The sequence below is a fragment of the Thalassophryne amazonica genome, chromosome 17 (assembly GCF_902500255.1).
Source record: "Thalassophryne amazonica chromosome 17, fThaAma1.1, whole genome shotgun sequence".
In the NCBI taxonomy this organism is placed as follows: domain Eukaryota; kingdom Metazoa; phylum Chordata; class Actinopteri; order Batrachoidiformes; family Batrachoididae; genus Thalassophryne; species Thalassophryne amazonica.
The window spans coordinates 34,431,480-34,449,700 of record NC_047119.1 but is presented as its reverse complement, the minus strand read 5'-3'; the positions used below and the strand labels follow the sequence as shown (position 1 = coordinate 34,449,700).

Below are 18,221 nucleotides of genomic sequence, written 5' to 3'. Positions count from 1 at the left end.
GTTGGGGATGGTGTATTTGCCATCCAGGACCCAAGGGGGTTCCATCATGTGATGGATGCAGCAACACATGGCACCAGCGCATGCTCCCAGACCTGACCTGTACATTCTACACATAGAATCTATTAATATAAGCAGCAAGTTTATCATCGTCGGGAGTGTCCCACAGCAGCATATACTCAAGGTTCTTGAAATGGAGCAATACTTCCACCAGGTGGACATGGATCATTACTGCAGGTTTCATCAAGAGCCTAAAGTTTAATATTTTCAAATTCAGAGGACCCTGCGATAGACTGCCGTCATATCCAGGATGTACCCCACCTCTCATCCTATGACCTCTTGGATAGGCTCCAACTCCCCTGCGCCTTGTAATTGCAGTAAGCGGGTATATACAATGAATGAATTTCAGAGGATAAGCACTTCACCCCAGCCTCAAAGAACAAAATTAATTACAAAATGTAAGAAATTAAACAGCTTTGCAGTTATTTTCAGTGGAGTTCAGCAAAATCTGTGAGTAGCAGAATCACCACTTTGACTCAGAGCTGTGATGCTGCATTTCATTAACAACTTTGATCACATTTCCACTAACACAACCATGAGAAAACAGCATTTAATACAGTAGAAAACACCAACAAAATTCTGGAGAACATTATTACATTCTCAGTGCTGTGGAACAGTGTCCAAAGTTAAAACTCTACACACAAAATAAAGTCTCATGGATCCATTCATCCCTACAGGAGAACAGAAGTCAGTATATTCTTCCATCATGACAAAATGTTACTGTCTGTATGCATGGATACCAGGCACTGCTCACAGTCACACTCTCCTCCTTGTATTGAGCACAGCACTGAGCAGTGTGTTACAAACAGGAAATGCCAGGTTTACTTGGCTCAGCGACGCGGAAATTTCATCTTGCTCATGTTAGCATGTCGTAAGACATCTTTGACACATTTAATAGCTCTAATGGGTCTGGAAGTTTTCTACAACCTGTCCTAATCTTCCTGTCACTTACCTGCACAAATACTATATCAGTGTTTTTAATGATTGGCTCTGACATGCTCCTGGAAGTACCACCGGTTTTTCATGTTTTGGTGCCATCTTTCCTCTCCCTCTTCTCTACCTTGATCAAATGTCTAAGGCAGTTGTTGTCATATGATGAGCAGATTTATTTGAAAGCCTGTTTCAGGGCATCTCAATCCAAAATATCCAGGAGACCATTTAAACCCTCCGTGCAAATGAATAATCTGTTCATCACTTTTCACTTGGAATACCAAATCTGACATTTTAGAAATCCAATGACTGCACCGTCTGTGACCCTATCCAGTGACGTCTATACTTGAACTCATCCAAGATCTTACGCCAAGGTACATAACTGTAAAATCTGGTGCAAAGTTATTCAACTATTTCCAAGTGTCAGGACTGGTGGTGGCTTGACACAGGAATTGGTAGGAGACCATTGCAGACTCTCAGGCATGGTTGGTTTTGATGAATAAAAGGCTTTATCGTGTAACCAGGCAGTAGATTCGGTACACAGGTAGTCAGTTATACAGGCAGAGATATCAGACATGCTGCAGGCTGGGTCGTAGTCCATAAACGGGCAAAGTTCATACAAGAGTAATACAGACAAAACAGAAGCAGAGTCAAAAACAGGCTGAGTTCAGGGTAACGGCAAGGCAGAGGTCGGAGTACACAAGCAAGGTCAAAATACACAAGTGCAAACAGGACAAAAACGAGAGGTGAGAAAGTGAACAGAGTCAACAATCGGGCAGTGAGCTGTGGAACTGTGAGGGTTTAAATAAGGAGCAAACTAATGAGGATGATGTGAAGCAGGTGTGTGGAAGGTTCTGGAAAGAGGAGTGGTTTAGTGAACCAAGAAGAGGAAGAAAGGCAAGAGAGTGCGGGAGGACAAAACAAAGCGGTGCAAAAGCAAGAGATGTGATTGACAGAAAAACTAACTGTGAGAATCATGACGTGTTCAAGAGAGACTAATAATTAATGTGAGCAAAACAAAAGGGGCTAATCTAAGAAGTAACGTGACAAGTCAAAAGGGGAGAACAAGAAAAATAATGATTATACTAAAACGAGAATGGAACTGTTTGTTACTGACTGGTACAGAAAAGTGAATACAATAACACTGGCAAAACAAACTATTGGTTAAACAGAGAATAAATGATGAACAGAAAACAAAACCGGTGACTACTGAATAATGCAATAAACGACAAATGGAACATAATCTGATGAGCAACACTGAAGATTAACAATAACAAAAATCTGGACTAGCATAATACAAGAAATATGATTAACAGAACAAAACTAGACTAACAGAACTTAAAGGACCATGAGTGAACAAACACAATAACCAACTATAGAATAAATGAATGCAAAACAGAAAGATAAAGAATGAAACCAGTGACTAAATAGTAAACAAAGCAAAGCAATAAATGGAACCAAACTGAGACTAATATGATAAAGTATACACATATGAAAACAACAACCAGAAAAACCATAGAGGAAATCAAGCTGAGAGTCCAGACCTAAACCCTGACCAGGGGCTGAGCATGACACCAAGTTTTCACACCCACAAAACAAGGTCTAAAAACAGTGCCTCTGTTGCTTCACTGTTAGCAATAATTGTAACAACCAATGTTCCCTGTTATAGTACACAATCTTTGTTGCTTCATGCCCCTCCCCTTCAAAAAAAAAACAACAACAACAAAAAAAAAACACCATCAATTGAATTGAAAAACACTTTCTCATTCAATTGATTGGGAAAGTTGAGATGTACACATTAGGGTTATTGCTTAAAAGGTGGCTTTTCTTCTAGTAAATGACATGGAGCACTACAAATACAAACAAAAGCAATCAGGTCATACCAAGGTGGAGTGGGCTACCTTATGAAGTTGTCACTGCAGTCAATGCCTTCAAAACAAGGCTAGACAAGTACATGGAATACCACCTAGTGAAATATAATCACAGAGCACTTAATTACCCCCATAAACGTAATATGACAGCTGAAAAAAAGAACCATATAAAGGAGTGGTTTTACCTGGAGGAAATTCCTACCTAACCGAAGACTGTACTGTACTCATAATTAAAAGATGTATTCACACACACAGAAATGTGTGCATGTGTGTGTGGGTGAGGTGGGGTGTTGTGGGGATCATATTTAAGATACAACTTTTTAATCAAGATTTATGTATTTATGGTTCCTTATTTTCCTACATATCATTTGTTATATAATGTTTTTCATGTTTTATGGACATATTTTGTCACTTATTTTATGCATGAAAGCAAAATAATTATAATTGAGACATTTCATATATTTAATATTAGCATTATTTATATCAGGCTGATATTATATAGGGCAGTGCAATATCATTGGACTATATACTACATACACATACACATTACATATATACATACACACATATATATACATATATACATAAATATCACACACACACACTCAACAAAAATATAAACGCAACACTTTTGGTTTTGCTCCCATTTTGTATGAGATGAACTCAAAGATCTAAAACTTTTCCACATCCACAATCACCATTTCCCTCAAATATTGTTCACAAACCAGTCTAAATCTGTGATAGTGAGCACTTCTCCTTTGCTGAATATCCATCCCCCCTCACAGGTGTGCCATATCAAGATGCTGATTAGACACCATGATTAGTCACAGGTGTGCCTTAGACTGCCCCTTATTTGTATATATATTATTGTATATCTATTTTATATTTCTATATTTGTCTATATTTGCCCTGCCAGACTGGCATCCTGGCTAGGGTGTACCCTGCCTCATGCCCTATGACTGCTCAGATAGGCTCCAGCCCTCCTGTGACCCTTAACTGAGAGTAAGCGCTTGAAGATGATGAGTGAATTGAACTGAATGCAAGTGTGTTTTTACCTTGGATGGTTCGAAATGCTCCAAACACAACATTAAAAAAAAAAAAAAAAAAATTATTTGAGTGTTGCAGACATATATGCATGAATAGCTGCTGTGGTTTTCTCCCTGTGTAATAAACCTCCTTTAACCTTTATAACAACTGGTTGCAGACAACTCTGCAAAGAGTTAAAAACATCTTGCTGTAACTTCATTTTAACTTACTCATCTTGAATGTTTTCACTGATTTTTAGAGATCGTTTAAAGACAATATATATATTGTGTTTGACTACATCTTTGTTTGTAAGAAACTAACCCGTGTTTTGTGTCCATAAAAGGAAATAGGGTAACTTCTTAGTTATCAGTTACCCATCTATTTATGAAGATATAACCTGAAACTCACACACTTGTCATCTGGTTTTCCTTACCCAGATGTGAGAGGGAATGCATTGCTGCAACGCCTGGTTCTTGTTTCAGTTTTTTCACCCTAAGACTGCTCATCTGATGTGTTGGCTGAGCGTGTTTGTCTTTGGTCCCCACCATATATTGTCTTTCTCTCGCTGTTCTGGAGAGATGCAAAATGAGGAAATGCACTTTAATGTAGTAGACAGAACTTTTTTGTTAATACCTCTGTAACGTAATTGTTTAATTAATTTAAAGGAGTCATATTATGTAAATGTTTGTACTCTGCTTCTTGCCTTCATTGTGGATGGGGTTTCAGTTAAAATCTTCATGTGCATGTAGAAACTCTGACGGATGAGCAACCTGGCCTGAACAGCTCATTTTGTGACATACGTCATGGAATTCTATATTTGGATTGCTGATTATTCTGTCAGCAAGGTTGGGTAGAATTACTTTGAAATGTACGAGGCCTATTAGAAAAGTATCCCGACCTTATTGTTTTTTTTCAAAAACCATATGGATTTGAATCACGTGGTGATTGCGTCAGACAAGCTTGAACCCTCGTGCGCATGCGTGAGTTTTTCACGCCTGTCGGTTGCGTCATTCCCTGTGAGCAGCTTTGAGTGAGGAGTAGTCCACCCCCTCGGTGGATTTTCATTGTCAGAAATGGCGAATGATTTGGGCTTTTTTCCATCAGAATTTTTTCAGAAACGTTATGAGACTGGCAGCTGGAAACCATTAGAAAATTTTTTTGGCTTTCGGTTGAAAAATGTTCACGGGCTTGGTAGAGAATAAGGAGTGTTACTGTCACTTTAATGATGGCCCCCAGCGGCTGTGGGGCGCGCTGCGCTCTCGAAGCCGCCATCGACGGCTGAACCGACCATTTAATTTCTAAACGGATGGCTGTATGGATCCGTGACCATCCGTTGCAATTTCTCTGGTTATCCAAGAGCTGGACATCCATTTTCTGGCAGATTTCACTTTTAACAAGAGATTTTGTCATATAAGAGGAGCGGAGGCTTCGCGCGTCACTTTCTCAGACCAAAAAGAACAGGGAGAAGATGTGCAGCCATTCTTACTCCAACCAGACTGACCGCAGCAGCTTTGAACATGTCCAGACACCAGTACCCCATTCACTGCATTGCCTTCATGCAGGTGGATATAAGCCTAGTAACCGTGGAAACCTTGAGAATCCCCTGGCAGATCTATGTGCAAGCATTCTGGGGTGTGCCATGAATCTATGAATGCATGTGTGCAACATTAAATTAATGTCATTTCAGCACGAAAAAAATACATTTGTGAGTGCACAAATTAGCCATAATTGGATGCTTAAATTAACCAGGAAGGATTTCATAAAGAAAGCCTATTTATTGTTGTTTGGCCGCTGAAGAGGAGGTACTGCGGCCCACCACCCCAGAGGGCGCCCTGCCTGGAGTGCGGGCTCCAGGCACCAGAGGCGCCGCCGCCTCACGGAGCAGCCTCGGTGACAGCTGTCACCCATCACCTGAGACAGCTGATGGCAGTCATCAGTGGGGTATATCAGCGGACGCATCTCCACCTCATTGCCGATATCGTTTTTTACCGGAGAGGTAACGTATTGACGCTAACAGAGTGTATCTTTTTGATTGAGCTAGTTATTTGGATTACTGTTCCAACGAGTGGAGGTAACTTTCCTGCTGTTTGGAGTCCTGGGTGCAAACGCGCCCCCATCTTTGTTTCCTCCCCCTCGCCAGCATACCAGGTCCGACACGCGAGGCAGTGGCCACCTGGGAGTTCGGACTTGGCGGCTCCAGATTCCCGGGTCCTGTGGCGGAGGAAGCCGTGTGGTACCGGTCTTACCTTGGAGAGGCGTCTCCTATCTCGAGCCTGCCCACACGACACTTTTGTGAATTGACTGTGTCCATTTCTGTGATTGGTTTATTCGTGTGCACATTCACAACAGTAAAGCGTTGTTACTTGACTTACTCCATTGTCCGTTCATTTGCGCCCCCTGTTGTGGGTCCGGTTCCTACCTTTTTCCCAACATTTATAACACATAAACTACATATCAAACCTTCTAAATGGAATCAGTTTGAAGAGTTTTATTTACTGCCCACATGAGCTTTCTTCTAATAAAATTAGACCACAAATGTTTTTCAGATTTCAGAGGTTTCCTCCCACAATAACTGTTTACCACAGATATGCCAAATTTACATATTTCATAGCAGTATAGCTGCATTAAGGAGCCAAGAAATGGAAAGGCTTCTTTGAGTGTAATGGTATGCTTCAGTGTCTCAAACATGGGCTCGCAATAGTCAATGTAAATTTTCCATAGTTTGAGCATACATAAACTTCACAGTTGTGTCAATGTCTGTTGTTTGACTATAGTCCAAGTCTGGGTGTCCATGACACCGCCACACAACTGCCTCTAAGTCCATTATTTGCTGAGATATTCCACCTTGAACATGGCTCCAGAAATGACGGCCATAATTTTTGGCTAAAACGGCAGACCCCATGCACATTAAATTGGCCATATCTCAAAACTACTTGGCCTACAGGCCTCAACTTCAGATTTGTTGTTCTGAATAGTCTGGGAATATTTGATTAAAATTTAAAGAAAATTGAGACAAAGTGTGTGAGGCCCCTCAAATATTGTTGAATTGACATGGAAGACCGTAGCACTTTTCCATCTGCATCAGACGCTCAAGCGCTTTACACTCAAGCCTCACATTCACCCCGATGTCAGGCTGCTGCCATGCAAGGTGCCCACTACACACCGGAGCAACTAGGGGTTAAGGACCTTGCCCAGGGCCCTTACTGATTTTCCAGTCAAGCTGGGATTTGAACCAATGTTCCTCTGGTCTCAAGCCAACGCTAACCACTAGACATCATCTCTCCCACCATCACCTCCCCTGTGCACTATCCTGGTGCGAGGATTTGTGCATGCGACGTGTCTTTGAGCAGAAACAGTGCGAGGTGCACCACTTTGCGCCGCTGATGTGGAATAATAAAAAAATTAAAACCAGCTGGTACCCGTGGAACCACATTATGCCATTATGTGGAATAATTAAAAAACCATACAGGAATCATACCTGCACTTACTGATTGCCAGCCTGAAACTTTACCACTGAGCTACCATCACTGGCCTATAATGATGTGGGGAAAATGCCTGAAATCAACAAAGATTATATATATATTATATATATATAATTATATATTATATATAATATATATATATATATATATAATATATATATATGATCCGCCTGTCCTCTGTAGATGACCCATGGTCACAGACATACAGTCATGAAATGACTGAATGAGAAGCAGTTCACTCTGATCATGTCCACATCTGCTGGTACATGTCCAGCTGGCCCACGCATGTGTCCTGCCCAACACGCATATCTTGTGGGCAGCATGCCGAAATGACACCGCGTCATATGGAACAGAGTTCACATGGGTGACGTGAAAGTCAGATCACCCACTGTGTGTTATGATCTGACGGTCTGTTCAGCCAGGGGGCAGCCGTCTATGGACTGCAGCATGCACACTTGCTGCAGCCCATCACCAAGTTATATGTTTTTTTATGTCTACATGATGACAGCAACAGACACACGTGCATCACAGTGGGCATTGTGTCCTGTCTGACTAACACAGTATGTGTTGTCCAGCTGGGATGTCAGAACAACAGATCTCCAAAGCCACTTCATGGGCGGACACACCTCCTGTCAGGTGGGGAACTTAGACAAATTTCACTGCCACCATGACAGTGATTGTCAGCAGACTGTTGTCGTGCCAAGAATGCAAATGGCCACACATTTTCTAAGTGCCAAACAAGCGGTTTAGATGTTCGTGCATGTCAGCTGGAATTTGGCCGACACCTGCCGCGAGAGGGTTCAATGGGTTTCGCACAGCGCACAATCTGTCTTCAGCCGCTGGTGTGGGCAAATAGTTGTAGCAACAGTGGGTATGAGGTGTTCAAGGCAGTAATGATTTACACCTTTGCCACGATTCCTGCTTCATGCGTACTTCGACCAAACTTCGCACTATGGTGAAGGGGCCCTATGTCCGACATAACAGCTCAGATCTGGCAGCATGTACTGGTACCACAAGTCCCTGTATCCTCCACTACAGAACTGCTTTGGTTCCTGGTATCCACCTAGGCAGACAGCGTTTCATCCCACTGTGGTGTCTGTAGGAGACAAGCAGAGGACTCTCGTCCAAGTATAAAAGAGGATGTTGCCACATGCGGGTGTTGGGAGATGAGCAGGAGAAACAGTTTGGCTGCACTAAGGCTTGTAATAAATTGACGTTCTTTCTAAAGCGAAGTCTTTCTTTGGAAGACTCATACATTTCTTCACTTCTGTAACACGCAGAAGAAGAAACCTTGGTGACGAGGAATGGGATAAATTCTGGAAAAAGGCATGTACATGGAAGACATGACGACATGACCAGCTCACAGAATGGCGCAAAGTTTATTCAGAGGAGGACTGGCGCCATTTTGAAGAGGATGATGAAAGCTTTGAAGAATACGTTGACAGACTGAAGTAATTCTTCCTGGCGAATGGCTTGAAAATAGAAGATACTCAAAGGCAGTGTTTCTGACCATCATTGTAAAAAACACCCGTGGGTTGCTGCGCGACTTGTGTATGCCAAACAAGCCAGCTGAATGTGCTTGTCCAAATTTGGAGTAATGAAATTCAATGATTATTTGTTTGGACGTAGTATTTGTTTACAATGCACAGATCACAAGCCGTTGTTGAAAATCCTAGGTAGGTACAAGACAGGGTACTGCCATTGGCAGCGCTAGAATGCAAAGATGGTCCTTGATTTTAGCAGCATAATCTTATGAGATAAAGTACAATCATCAGAACAGCACGGAAATGCAGATACATTGTCCAGATTGCCAATTACTGATGATGATTTCTAAGGTCAAATACTGTGTTTCCAGTTTCATATCTTGACAGTGCAATGATAACAGCTCAGAAGATTGCCAGTGAAACTGTCAAAGATCCTAACCTGGCTAGGTAAAACAGTATGTTTTGTCAGGATGGCTAAAGAATGTCTCTGATGAAAACCTTCAGCCATATTTGAGATGCAAATTTGATTTAACTGTGGAAAATGAGTGTTTACTCTGGGATTTTGAGTAATCATTCCAGATACTCTGAAAAACAGGTTACTAGCAGAGCTACAGGACAGCCACTGGGGCGTGGTGAGATGACACCCCTGGCTAGAAGCTTACTATGGTGGCCATCACTGGTATGATAATGAAACTGAAGTTCATCAATGTGAAATCTGCAAATATCAGCATAGTGTTCCTGATAGGCACCAGTACATATGTTGAAATGGGTTCAGGTCCAAGGGAAAGAGTGCACGAGGATTTTGCAGAGTCAAAGGGTCAGATGTTTCTGGTGTTGATTGATGCATATGCAAGATGGCTAGAAATCATTCCTATGTCGACTACTACCTTGTGCAAACTATTCAAGTTTTGAAAATTTGTTTGCCGCTTACGGATTACCTAAAGAGGGTGTAACTGATAATGGCCACAATTCCACACACACACACACACACTCACTCATCTTCAACACTTAGTCCAATTAAAGGTCGGGGGGCTGGAGCCTATCCCATCAGTTCATAGAGCGCGAGGCTGGGTACACCCAGGACGGACGCCAGTCTGTCACAGGGCCACAAACAGACAAACAAACACATCACACCCACTCGCCACCTACGGACAATTTCAAGATTCCAATCCACCAAACCCACATGTCTTTGGATGTGGGAGGAAACGGAGCGCCCGAGTAAACCCACGCAAACACGGGAGAACATGCAAACCCACACAAAGGCCACAGGCGAATTGAATCCATGACCTTCTCACTGTGAGGCAACAGTGCTACCCACTAAGCCACCAGCTGCCCGGCCACATTAATTTCAAGTGAATTGAGACATTCCTAAGTTGAATGTAGTAAAGCATATCAGAACTCCATTGTACCCCCAGCCTCGAATGGATTGGCTGAATGGCTGGTGCAAAAGTTTAAGAGGTCCTTGACAAAAAGAAAGCACTTGATGGTTAGTCATTGCAACATTGTATTGCAAACCTCTTGTTGGTTACAGAAATATGCCACCATGTGACAACTGGGAAAACCCCAGCTGAACTGTTTTTGAAAAGACATATTCGAACAAGGATATATTGGTAAAACCAAACTTCTCTGAAACAGTCCAATATTGAATTACACAAAGAATCCAGAAAGTAAGAGAAGACTCAGGGAATTCGGTGTAGGTCTGTAGGACAAGTGGGACTTGTTAGGAACTACAGGGGAGGAGAGAAATGTGTGAATGGAGCGATTACCCAAATTCTGGGTCCAGTAACTTATTGGTGTCTGTAAATGGGGCATGAAGGGACATGTTAAACTGTTGGAAAACAACAAAATGTAAACTCAGGACGTGATGGAAATTCTGATGCTTCTGATTCTGGTTTTGTTTTTGATGGATGTGGACTGGAGGAGACAAATCTCAAGTTGACAAGGAATCTGAGGTTACATAGACACAGAGTGTCCTTGGAGGTCATGGAAACTGTTCTGGCAGCACAGGCTGTGGGAAGGCCAAAAGGACAATAAAACCTCAGACAGACTGAATTTGGAGAAAAACCAGTATACTGCACCAAGTGTAAAGAAAAAAATGGGTGCAGTAAGGGTTCAGGAGTGGACTGTGGTGACTGTAGGAGACCAGCAGGGGGCTCTCCCCAGAGGATGGTTTTGCCTCATTGAGTGTTGGGGAGCTGAGCGGAGAAACAGTTTGGCTGTACTAAGGCTTGTAAAGTTGACGTTCTTTCCAAAGTGATCTTTCTCTGTAGGACTCACATTTCTCTCCTACTCTGGACAAACACCCATCCTTGAAATTAACCATCTGCCACGCCAGGTGAATGTGGATGTCCACTTGGTCTACTCCAGCTGGTGGGGTCCTCAACACTGAGGCACCTGCATAGTGAATCATGCTCTGAGAAATGGTGATGTTCCCTCACACCAACCATTCATTTGACGCAAGTCAATCCAACAGTACCAAGAGTCCCTCAAAAAGACCAAGTTCCAAAGATAGCTAGATGTTGTCTTGGTTACTGGTTAGCCACAGCTACAGTAAGACATGAAGCACCAGGACTTGGACTTTTGTTTTCTGGAAGAGTTGACATTGCCAAACACCTCGGCCAGCAACCTCATGAGTCCACAAGCTCTTCACATGATGCATCTTCATTTCAAAGACTGAAGACCCAGAAATGTTAAAATATCATTTAAATCAATATTAAAAGAACAACCATTAAATATACCGCCGATATAATCTGATATAATAATTCATTCACTATGTTTTTTGATCCCCCATCTTTTCATTTGCCCCAACCTGTAAGAAAAGCTCACAATCAACCCCAACAGTACCAAAGTGAGACTGTGCAAAAGAGAGAGAGATATATCATTCTGAAGGGTGGGGGGAGGCCTTTGAAGTAAAAATTCCAGAAGTTTCCTGTGAACAGGCCTGGGCATAATGTGAACCAGACCTCACAAAGTCTCTCTCTCCCTCCCTCCCTCTCCTCCCAGTCAGTCTCTCCTTGCTGGTGAGAGAGATTCATATCAAGATAGTCTTTGTCCGTTACCGTTTAAAACCATTCCAGATTTGCTCCGCCCGGTCATAAGGACGCAGAATGCTGCAGGGTTTTTCCACATCGCAGTATGGAGAGTTTTCAGGGAGGAGTTTCATAAACATCTAGAGCGGTTTTGAACATTTTTTTTTTCTTGTCGGAATCCGCCTTGTCTGAGTTTTGCAAGCTGTTTGAAATGTAACACTACCCATGCATGTGGTGGTCACAGCACTACACAAATGCATTTTTTGTTTTTGCCAACAACTTTTCTGAGCTGCAGAGCAAAAAACCATTGATCAATCACTCGGGTTCTTTGAAGATGTTAAATTCTGTTCCTCACACTGGTCTCTGGTGCTGTTTGTTGCTCTGTGGAGCCTCGGCTGTCCAGGATTGCTTAATGCCTGGCCAGGGATCTCTCAAAGCAAGACCAAAGATCAGCTGGATCCTAACATAAGAGACTGGGGAGACTACTCAGACCTTCCTTCAGCAGTAGAGCGTGGACACAGGTTGGATGAAGACAGAGAGAAGGAACAAAACAGCAGAGCTGTAAAGGCATCGTCAAACCTGGCTCCAGACCTGGATTTTCTGTCAGATTTTGCAGGCAAGAAAAAGTAACTGATCAACGGATGCACCTTTCTGTCTTCATATTCCCAACTGTGGTTTCATCCCATTTCTTCCTCTGCAGGTAAAAAACGACTTTGGGTGATTACAGCGCCATCACACAATGATCACTACCTACGTATGATGGAGAAACAGCTGGAAGACGTGGAACAGGTACTCGCTGCGATACTTCGCAACCAAGCTCCTGGAATAATCATGTTACTTTCAGGGCTCGTTGTCTTGGGAGATTAAATTCATTCAGAAGAGGTTTTGTAAAATATTACATTAGAATTTAACTGAAATATTCTGTTTTCTCTGAAAGCCAACATCATAACCTCTCTTTCTTGCTTAGGAAGGACTAAATTGCCGCCTAGCAGAAAGGGACACCTTCATTGTCACCATCATTCAGAACGCCATGATGGAAGGACGGATCCACAAGACAACTTTCCAAGGGGAAGCTACAGTAGGACTCTTGATCCCGACACTGTTACCAAACTGCTACATTACCTGGATCTTACCATCCAGGTAAACAGCATGGATCACTACTGGATGTTTTGTATGTTTTCTTTGTGGGTCTGTTTCATCACAGTTGAATTTTATTTTGCACCAAATAATCCAGGACCAGACCTTCACCATGCTAGTTCTAAGAAGAACCTACGGGTCAGTGAGCGCTTCCCTTATCCTGTCCGTGTGGAGGCAATTTTTGAACTAATGATCATTACCCATGAGGAAACTGGAGAAGATGACAAGAAAAGGATCCCATCTGAGGTTCTGTTACATACTTTATCCTTGAATATAGTGATGGGGAATTGAATTTTACTGTTGTGACAAAAAGCAGCGAAATTGTTTTAGTTATTGCACAACCTTTAAATTCTGATTCATGTTATAAGTTGATATGTTTGTTGTATGATGTTAAAGAATGGGTTGAGACTAGGTTCCATTATTAATGCTCACCAACGTCACACATGTAACAGTTGTGTGTTTTTTTTAAATACATACAGTATATAATACAAGAACTAGAAGGCTAGATTCTTGATTTATGCACCTATGGCTATGAGCTTTTGTAATGACCGGAAGAACAAGGTTTCGATATAGTGGCAGAAATGGGATTCCTCCATTGGATATCTGGGTTTACACTCAGGCACAAAGTGCACTGAAAAAAAGAGGAATAGTTGAACCAACTTAAATTAATGGTTTCATTTGGTAATATCTAAATTAATTAAGTTGTTTGAACTTAAGTTTTAAAGTTAGAGTTGATCTAACTTACACTCAAAATAGCTTATTGGCTGAACTCAATTCAATTATGTGCAGGATTCCCAGCTAATAAATATATGTAGCCCCAACTCAAATAAAAAAAACATAAATGCAAGATAATGTAACTTAATTTAGTTGGGACTGCATATATTTATTAGATGGAAATCCTGCTCATAATTGAATTAAGTTCATCCAGTGCATCAGTTTTTTGAGTGTAAAGTTCAAACAACTTAATTCATTTAGATGTCACCAATAGAAACAACATGGGACTTTTTAGTGTGAGAAAGCTTGATTATTCCAGAGGGAATCAGAGTAGAGACACCATTTCTTTGCATTGAAAACGGTCAGATAAGATGGTGGTTTGGGCATCTGGTAACGATTTCCTCTGGTCATCTTCCTAGGGTGGTCTTCCAGATTGTGATCTGTGTATATAGGAAAGTGGAGCTGGACACTAACCCAGATGCACTTGTGCTATAGATTGTCAACAGTATGTTGTTGCCCAATATGTGACATGTATATTGTAGTTCCAGATATTTACACTATTTAAAGGTTTTTGTCAATACTGTATGTTTGTCATTTGTTTCAAGAGCTGCTGAATCATATTAAACAAGATGCTGTTTGATTTATCATGTTTTGTCAGGTGTAAAACCCCCAAAAGGAAGGTTGTGGTGAAAAGAAAAAAAATGCAGAAGAAGATGGTCTTGAGCCCTCACAGACAAGAAAATGTGACTTCTGTGTTGGCATTTCCGAAAAAAACCCGGCCTGGACAGAAAAGCTGCTCTAAAGAGTAAGATCCAGGACATCCTGAACGGACGATCGAGATTAGTTATTCGTAAGACCCCTGCTGGGGGTTCTCTGAAAGGAAAGGACTCAAGCAGTGGTGGGATTATATCCAACACACGAGTGAAGAAGACAAACAGTCGCCTGGAAGGAGCATCTGTAGTCATTAAAGAAGTGAAGAATACCAGGTGATTGACATTTATTTCCAAATCTAGCAAAAATAATAATAATTATTATTATTTAAATATTTTTTCTTAATATTGTGTTAAACTTCCATTTCAGATCTGCTTTTACTCATGGCATTATGTCTCCCACTATTTAACCTGTAGACCTGAGTCCTTTGTGGAAGGAGAAAAGAAAATATATGATGTAGAGAACAGTGAGAATAAAAAAGATGAGAATGTAAAGGATGACACACTGAAAAAACAGAGCGCCAAGAAAAAGGGCAAAGGGAAGAAAGGAAAGAAAGGCAAAGGAAGAGGCCAAAAGTCCAACAGAGAAGCGAGTGAGACGGATAAAGCAGCTCTGAAGGAGTTTGTAGAGACGTTAAAGGGGAACAGAAGGCTGATGGTGAGAAATTGTATATCTCCTTCTCTGATATTGTGTTATTTATAACTCATTTTGGTATGTTGTTGTCTGTCTGTGTTTGACTTTTGCAAGTAGCAGAAAAATGAATAATTAAAGAGGAATTCTTGTGCAAATTTAAAAACATACACCCAAATGAAATTCATTAATCAACTTGCTAGTTAGTACTACACCCGCTATGAATAATAAATTACCATTTACTTAAAGGGAGTGTGTTCATATTATACAGTATTGTCTTATACCTGACAGAAAATGGCAGTGATCTGTTTTTACAATAGTTTATACTTAGGCAGGACAGAATTTTATAAATGTTTTATAATAAAATTAAAATAAGAGACAGCCGTCATTTTTGCTGGCCATCTTGGTAAGGTACAGAGAGTCAGAGTAGCCACAGGAGCTAGCTAGCTAGCTAGGTAGGTACAAATAAGTGAACCAGGAGGGACCAGGAAGCAGAGCTGTGGTCTTACACACCTCTCTGCAGCTTCTCTCCCCCTGCCATCCCCTCATTACCCCATCCCCGTAGAGACGGTGCCTGCTCCCAGACCACCAATAACCAGCAAAAATCTATTTAAGCATAAAAATTCAAAAAGAAAAATAATATAGCACCTTCAATTGCACCACAGACTAAAACAGTTAAATGTGGTCTATTAAACATTAGGTCTCTCTCTTCTAAGTCCCTGTTGGTAAATGATATAATAATTGATCAACGTATTGATTTATTCTGCCTAACAGAAACCTGGTTACAGCAGGATGAATATGTTAGTTTAAATGAGTCAACACCCCCGAGTCACACTAACTGTCAGAATGCTCGTAGCACGGGCCGTGGCGGAGGATTAGCAGCAATCTTCCATTCCAGCTTATTAATTAATCAAAACCCAGACAGAGCTTTAATTCATTTGAAAGCTTGTCTCTTAGTCTTGTCCATCCAAATTGGAAGTCCCAAAAACCAGTTTTATTTGTTATTATCTATCGTCCACCTGGTCGTTACTGTGAGTTTCTCTGTGAATTTTCAGACCTTTTGTCTGACTTAGTGCTTAGCTCAGATAAGATAATTATAGTGGGCGATTTTAACATCCACACAGATGCTGAGAATGACAGCCTCAACACTGCATTTAATCTATTATTAGACTATCGGCTTTGCTCAAAAAGTAAATGAGTCCACCCACCACTTTAATCATATCTTAGATCTTGTTCTGACTTATGGTATGGAAATAGAAGACTTAACAGTATTCCCTGAAAACTCCCTTCTGTCTGATCATTTTTTAATAACATTACATTTACCCTGATGGACTACCCTGCAGTGGGGAATAAGTTTCATTACACTAGAAGTCTTTCAGAAAGCGCTGTAACTAGGTTTAAGGATATGATTCCTTCTTTATGTTCTCTAATGTCATATACCAACACAGTGCAGAGTAGCTACCTAAACTCTGTAAGGGAGTTAGAGTATCTCATCAATAGTTTTACATCCTCTTTGAAGACAACTTTGGATGCTGTAGCTCCTCTGAAAAAGAGAGCTTTAAATCAGAAGTGTCTGACTCCGTGGTATAACTCACAAACTCGTAGCTTAAAGCAGATAACCCGTAAGTTGGAGAGGAAATGGCGTCTCACTAATTTAGAAGATCTTCACTTAGCCTGGAAAAGAGTTTGTTGCTCTATAAAAAGCCCTCCGTAAAGCTAGGACATCTTTCTACTCTTCACTAATTGAAGAAAATAAGAATAACCTCAGGTTTCTTTTCAGCACTGTAGCCAGGCTGACAAAGAGTCAGAGCTCTATTGAGCTGAGTATTCCATTAACTTTAACTAGTAATGACTTCATGACTTCTTTGCTAACAAAATTTTGACTATTAGAGAAAAAAATTACTCATAACCATCCCAAAGATGTATCGTTATCTTTGGCTGCTTTCAGTGATGCCGGTATTTGGTTAGACTCTTTCTCTCCGATTGTTCTGTCTGAGTTATTTTCATTAGTTACTTCATCCAAACCATCAACATGTTTATTAGACCCCATTCCTGCCAGGCTGCTCAAGGAAGTCCTACCATTATTTAATGCTTCAATCTTAAATATGATCAATCTATCTTTGTTAGTTGGTTATGTACCACAGGCCTTTAAGGTGGCAGTAATTAAACCATTACTTAAAAAGCCATCACTTGACCCAGCTATCTTAGCTAATTATAGGCCAATCTCCAACCTTCCTTTTCTCTCAAAGATTCTTGAGAGGGTAGTTGTAAAACAGCTAACTGATCACCTGCAGAGGAATGGTCTATTTGAAGAGTTTCAGTCAGGTTTTAGAATTCATCATAGTACAGAAACAGCATTAGTGAAGGTTACAAATGATCTTCTTATGGCTTCGGACAGTGGACTTATCTCTGTGCTTGTTCTGTTGGACCTCAGTGCTGCTTTTGATACTGTTGACCATAAAATTTTATTACAGAGATTAGAGCATGTCATAGGTATTAAAGACACTGCGCTGCGGTGGTTTGAATCATATTTGTCTAATAGATTACAGTTTGTTCATGTAAATGGGGAATCTTCTTCACAGACTAAAGTTAATTATGGAGTTCCACAAGGTTCTGTGCTAGGACCAATTTTATTCACTTTATACATGCTTCCCTTAGGCAGTATTATTAGACGGTATTGCTTAAATTTTCATTGTTACGCAGACGATACCCAGCTTTATCTATCCATGAAGCCAGAGGATACACACCAATTAGCTAAACTGCAGGATTGTCTTACAGACATAAAGACATGGATGACCTCTAATTTCCTGCTTTTAAACTCAGATAAAACTGAAGTTATTGTACTTGGCCCCACAAATCTTAGAAGCATGGTGTCTAACCAGATCGTTACTCTGGATGGCATTTCCCTGATCTCTAGTAATACTGTGAGAAATCTTGGAGTCATTTTTGATCAGGATATGTCATTCAAAGCGCATATTAAACAAATATGTAGGACTGCCTTTTTGCATTTACGCAATATCTCTAAAATCAGAAAGGTCTTGTCTCAGAGTGATGCTGAAAAACTAATTCATGCATTTATTTCCTCTAGGCTGGACTATTGTAATTCATTATTATCAGGTTGTCCTAAAAGTTCCCTAAAAGCCTTCAGTT

General features: G+C 40.9%; 1 protein-coding gene across 1 annotated transcript in view; it reads left to right on the top strand.

Moving 5' to 3' along the window:
- The window catches only part of ccdc80l2 (coiled-coil domain containing 80 like 2), a 55,224-nt gene that overhangs the window by 13,934 nt on the left and 23,069 nt on the right, over window positions 1-18,221 (top strand). Inside the window, 10 exon segments of the mRNA XM_034193026.1 lie at window positions 12,169-12,495; window positions 12,580-12,668; window positions 12,847-12,958; window positions 12,961-13,019; window positions 13,114-13,135; window positions 13,138-13,207; window positions 13,209-13,262; window positions 14,389-14,491; window positions 14,493-14,716; window positions 14,858-15,098. Of these exon segments, the coding sequence (XP_034048917.1) occupies window positions 12,169-12,495; window positions 12,580-12,668; window positions 12,847-12,958; window positions 12,961-13,019; window positions 13,114-13,135; window positions 13,138-13,207; window positions 13,209-13,262; window positions 14,389-14,491; window positions 14,493-14,716; window positions 14,858-15,098 (1,301 nt within the window).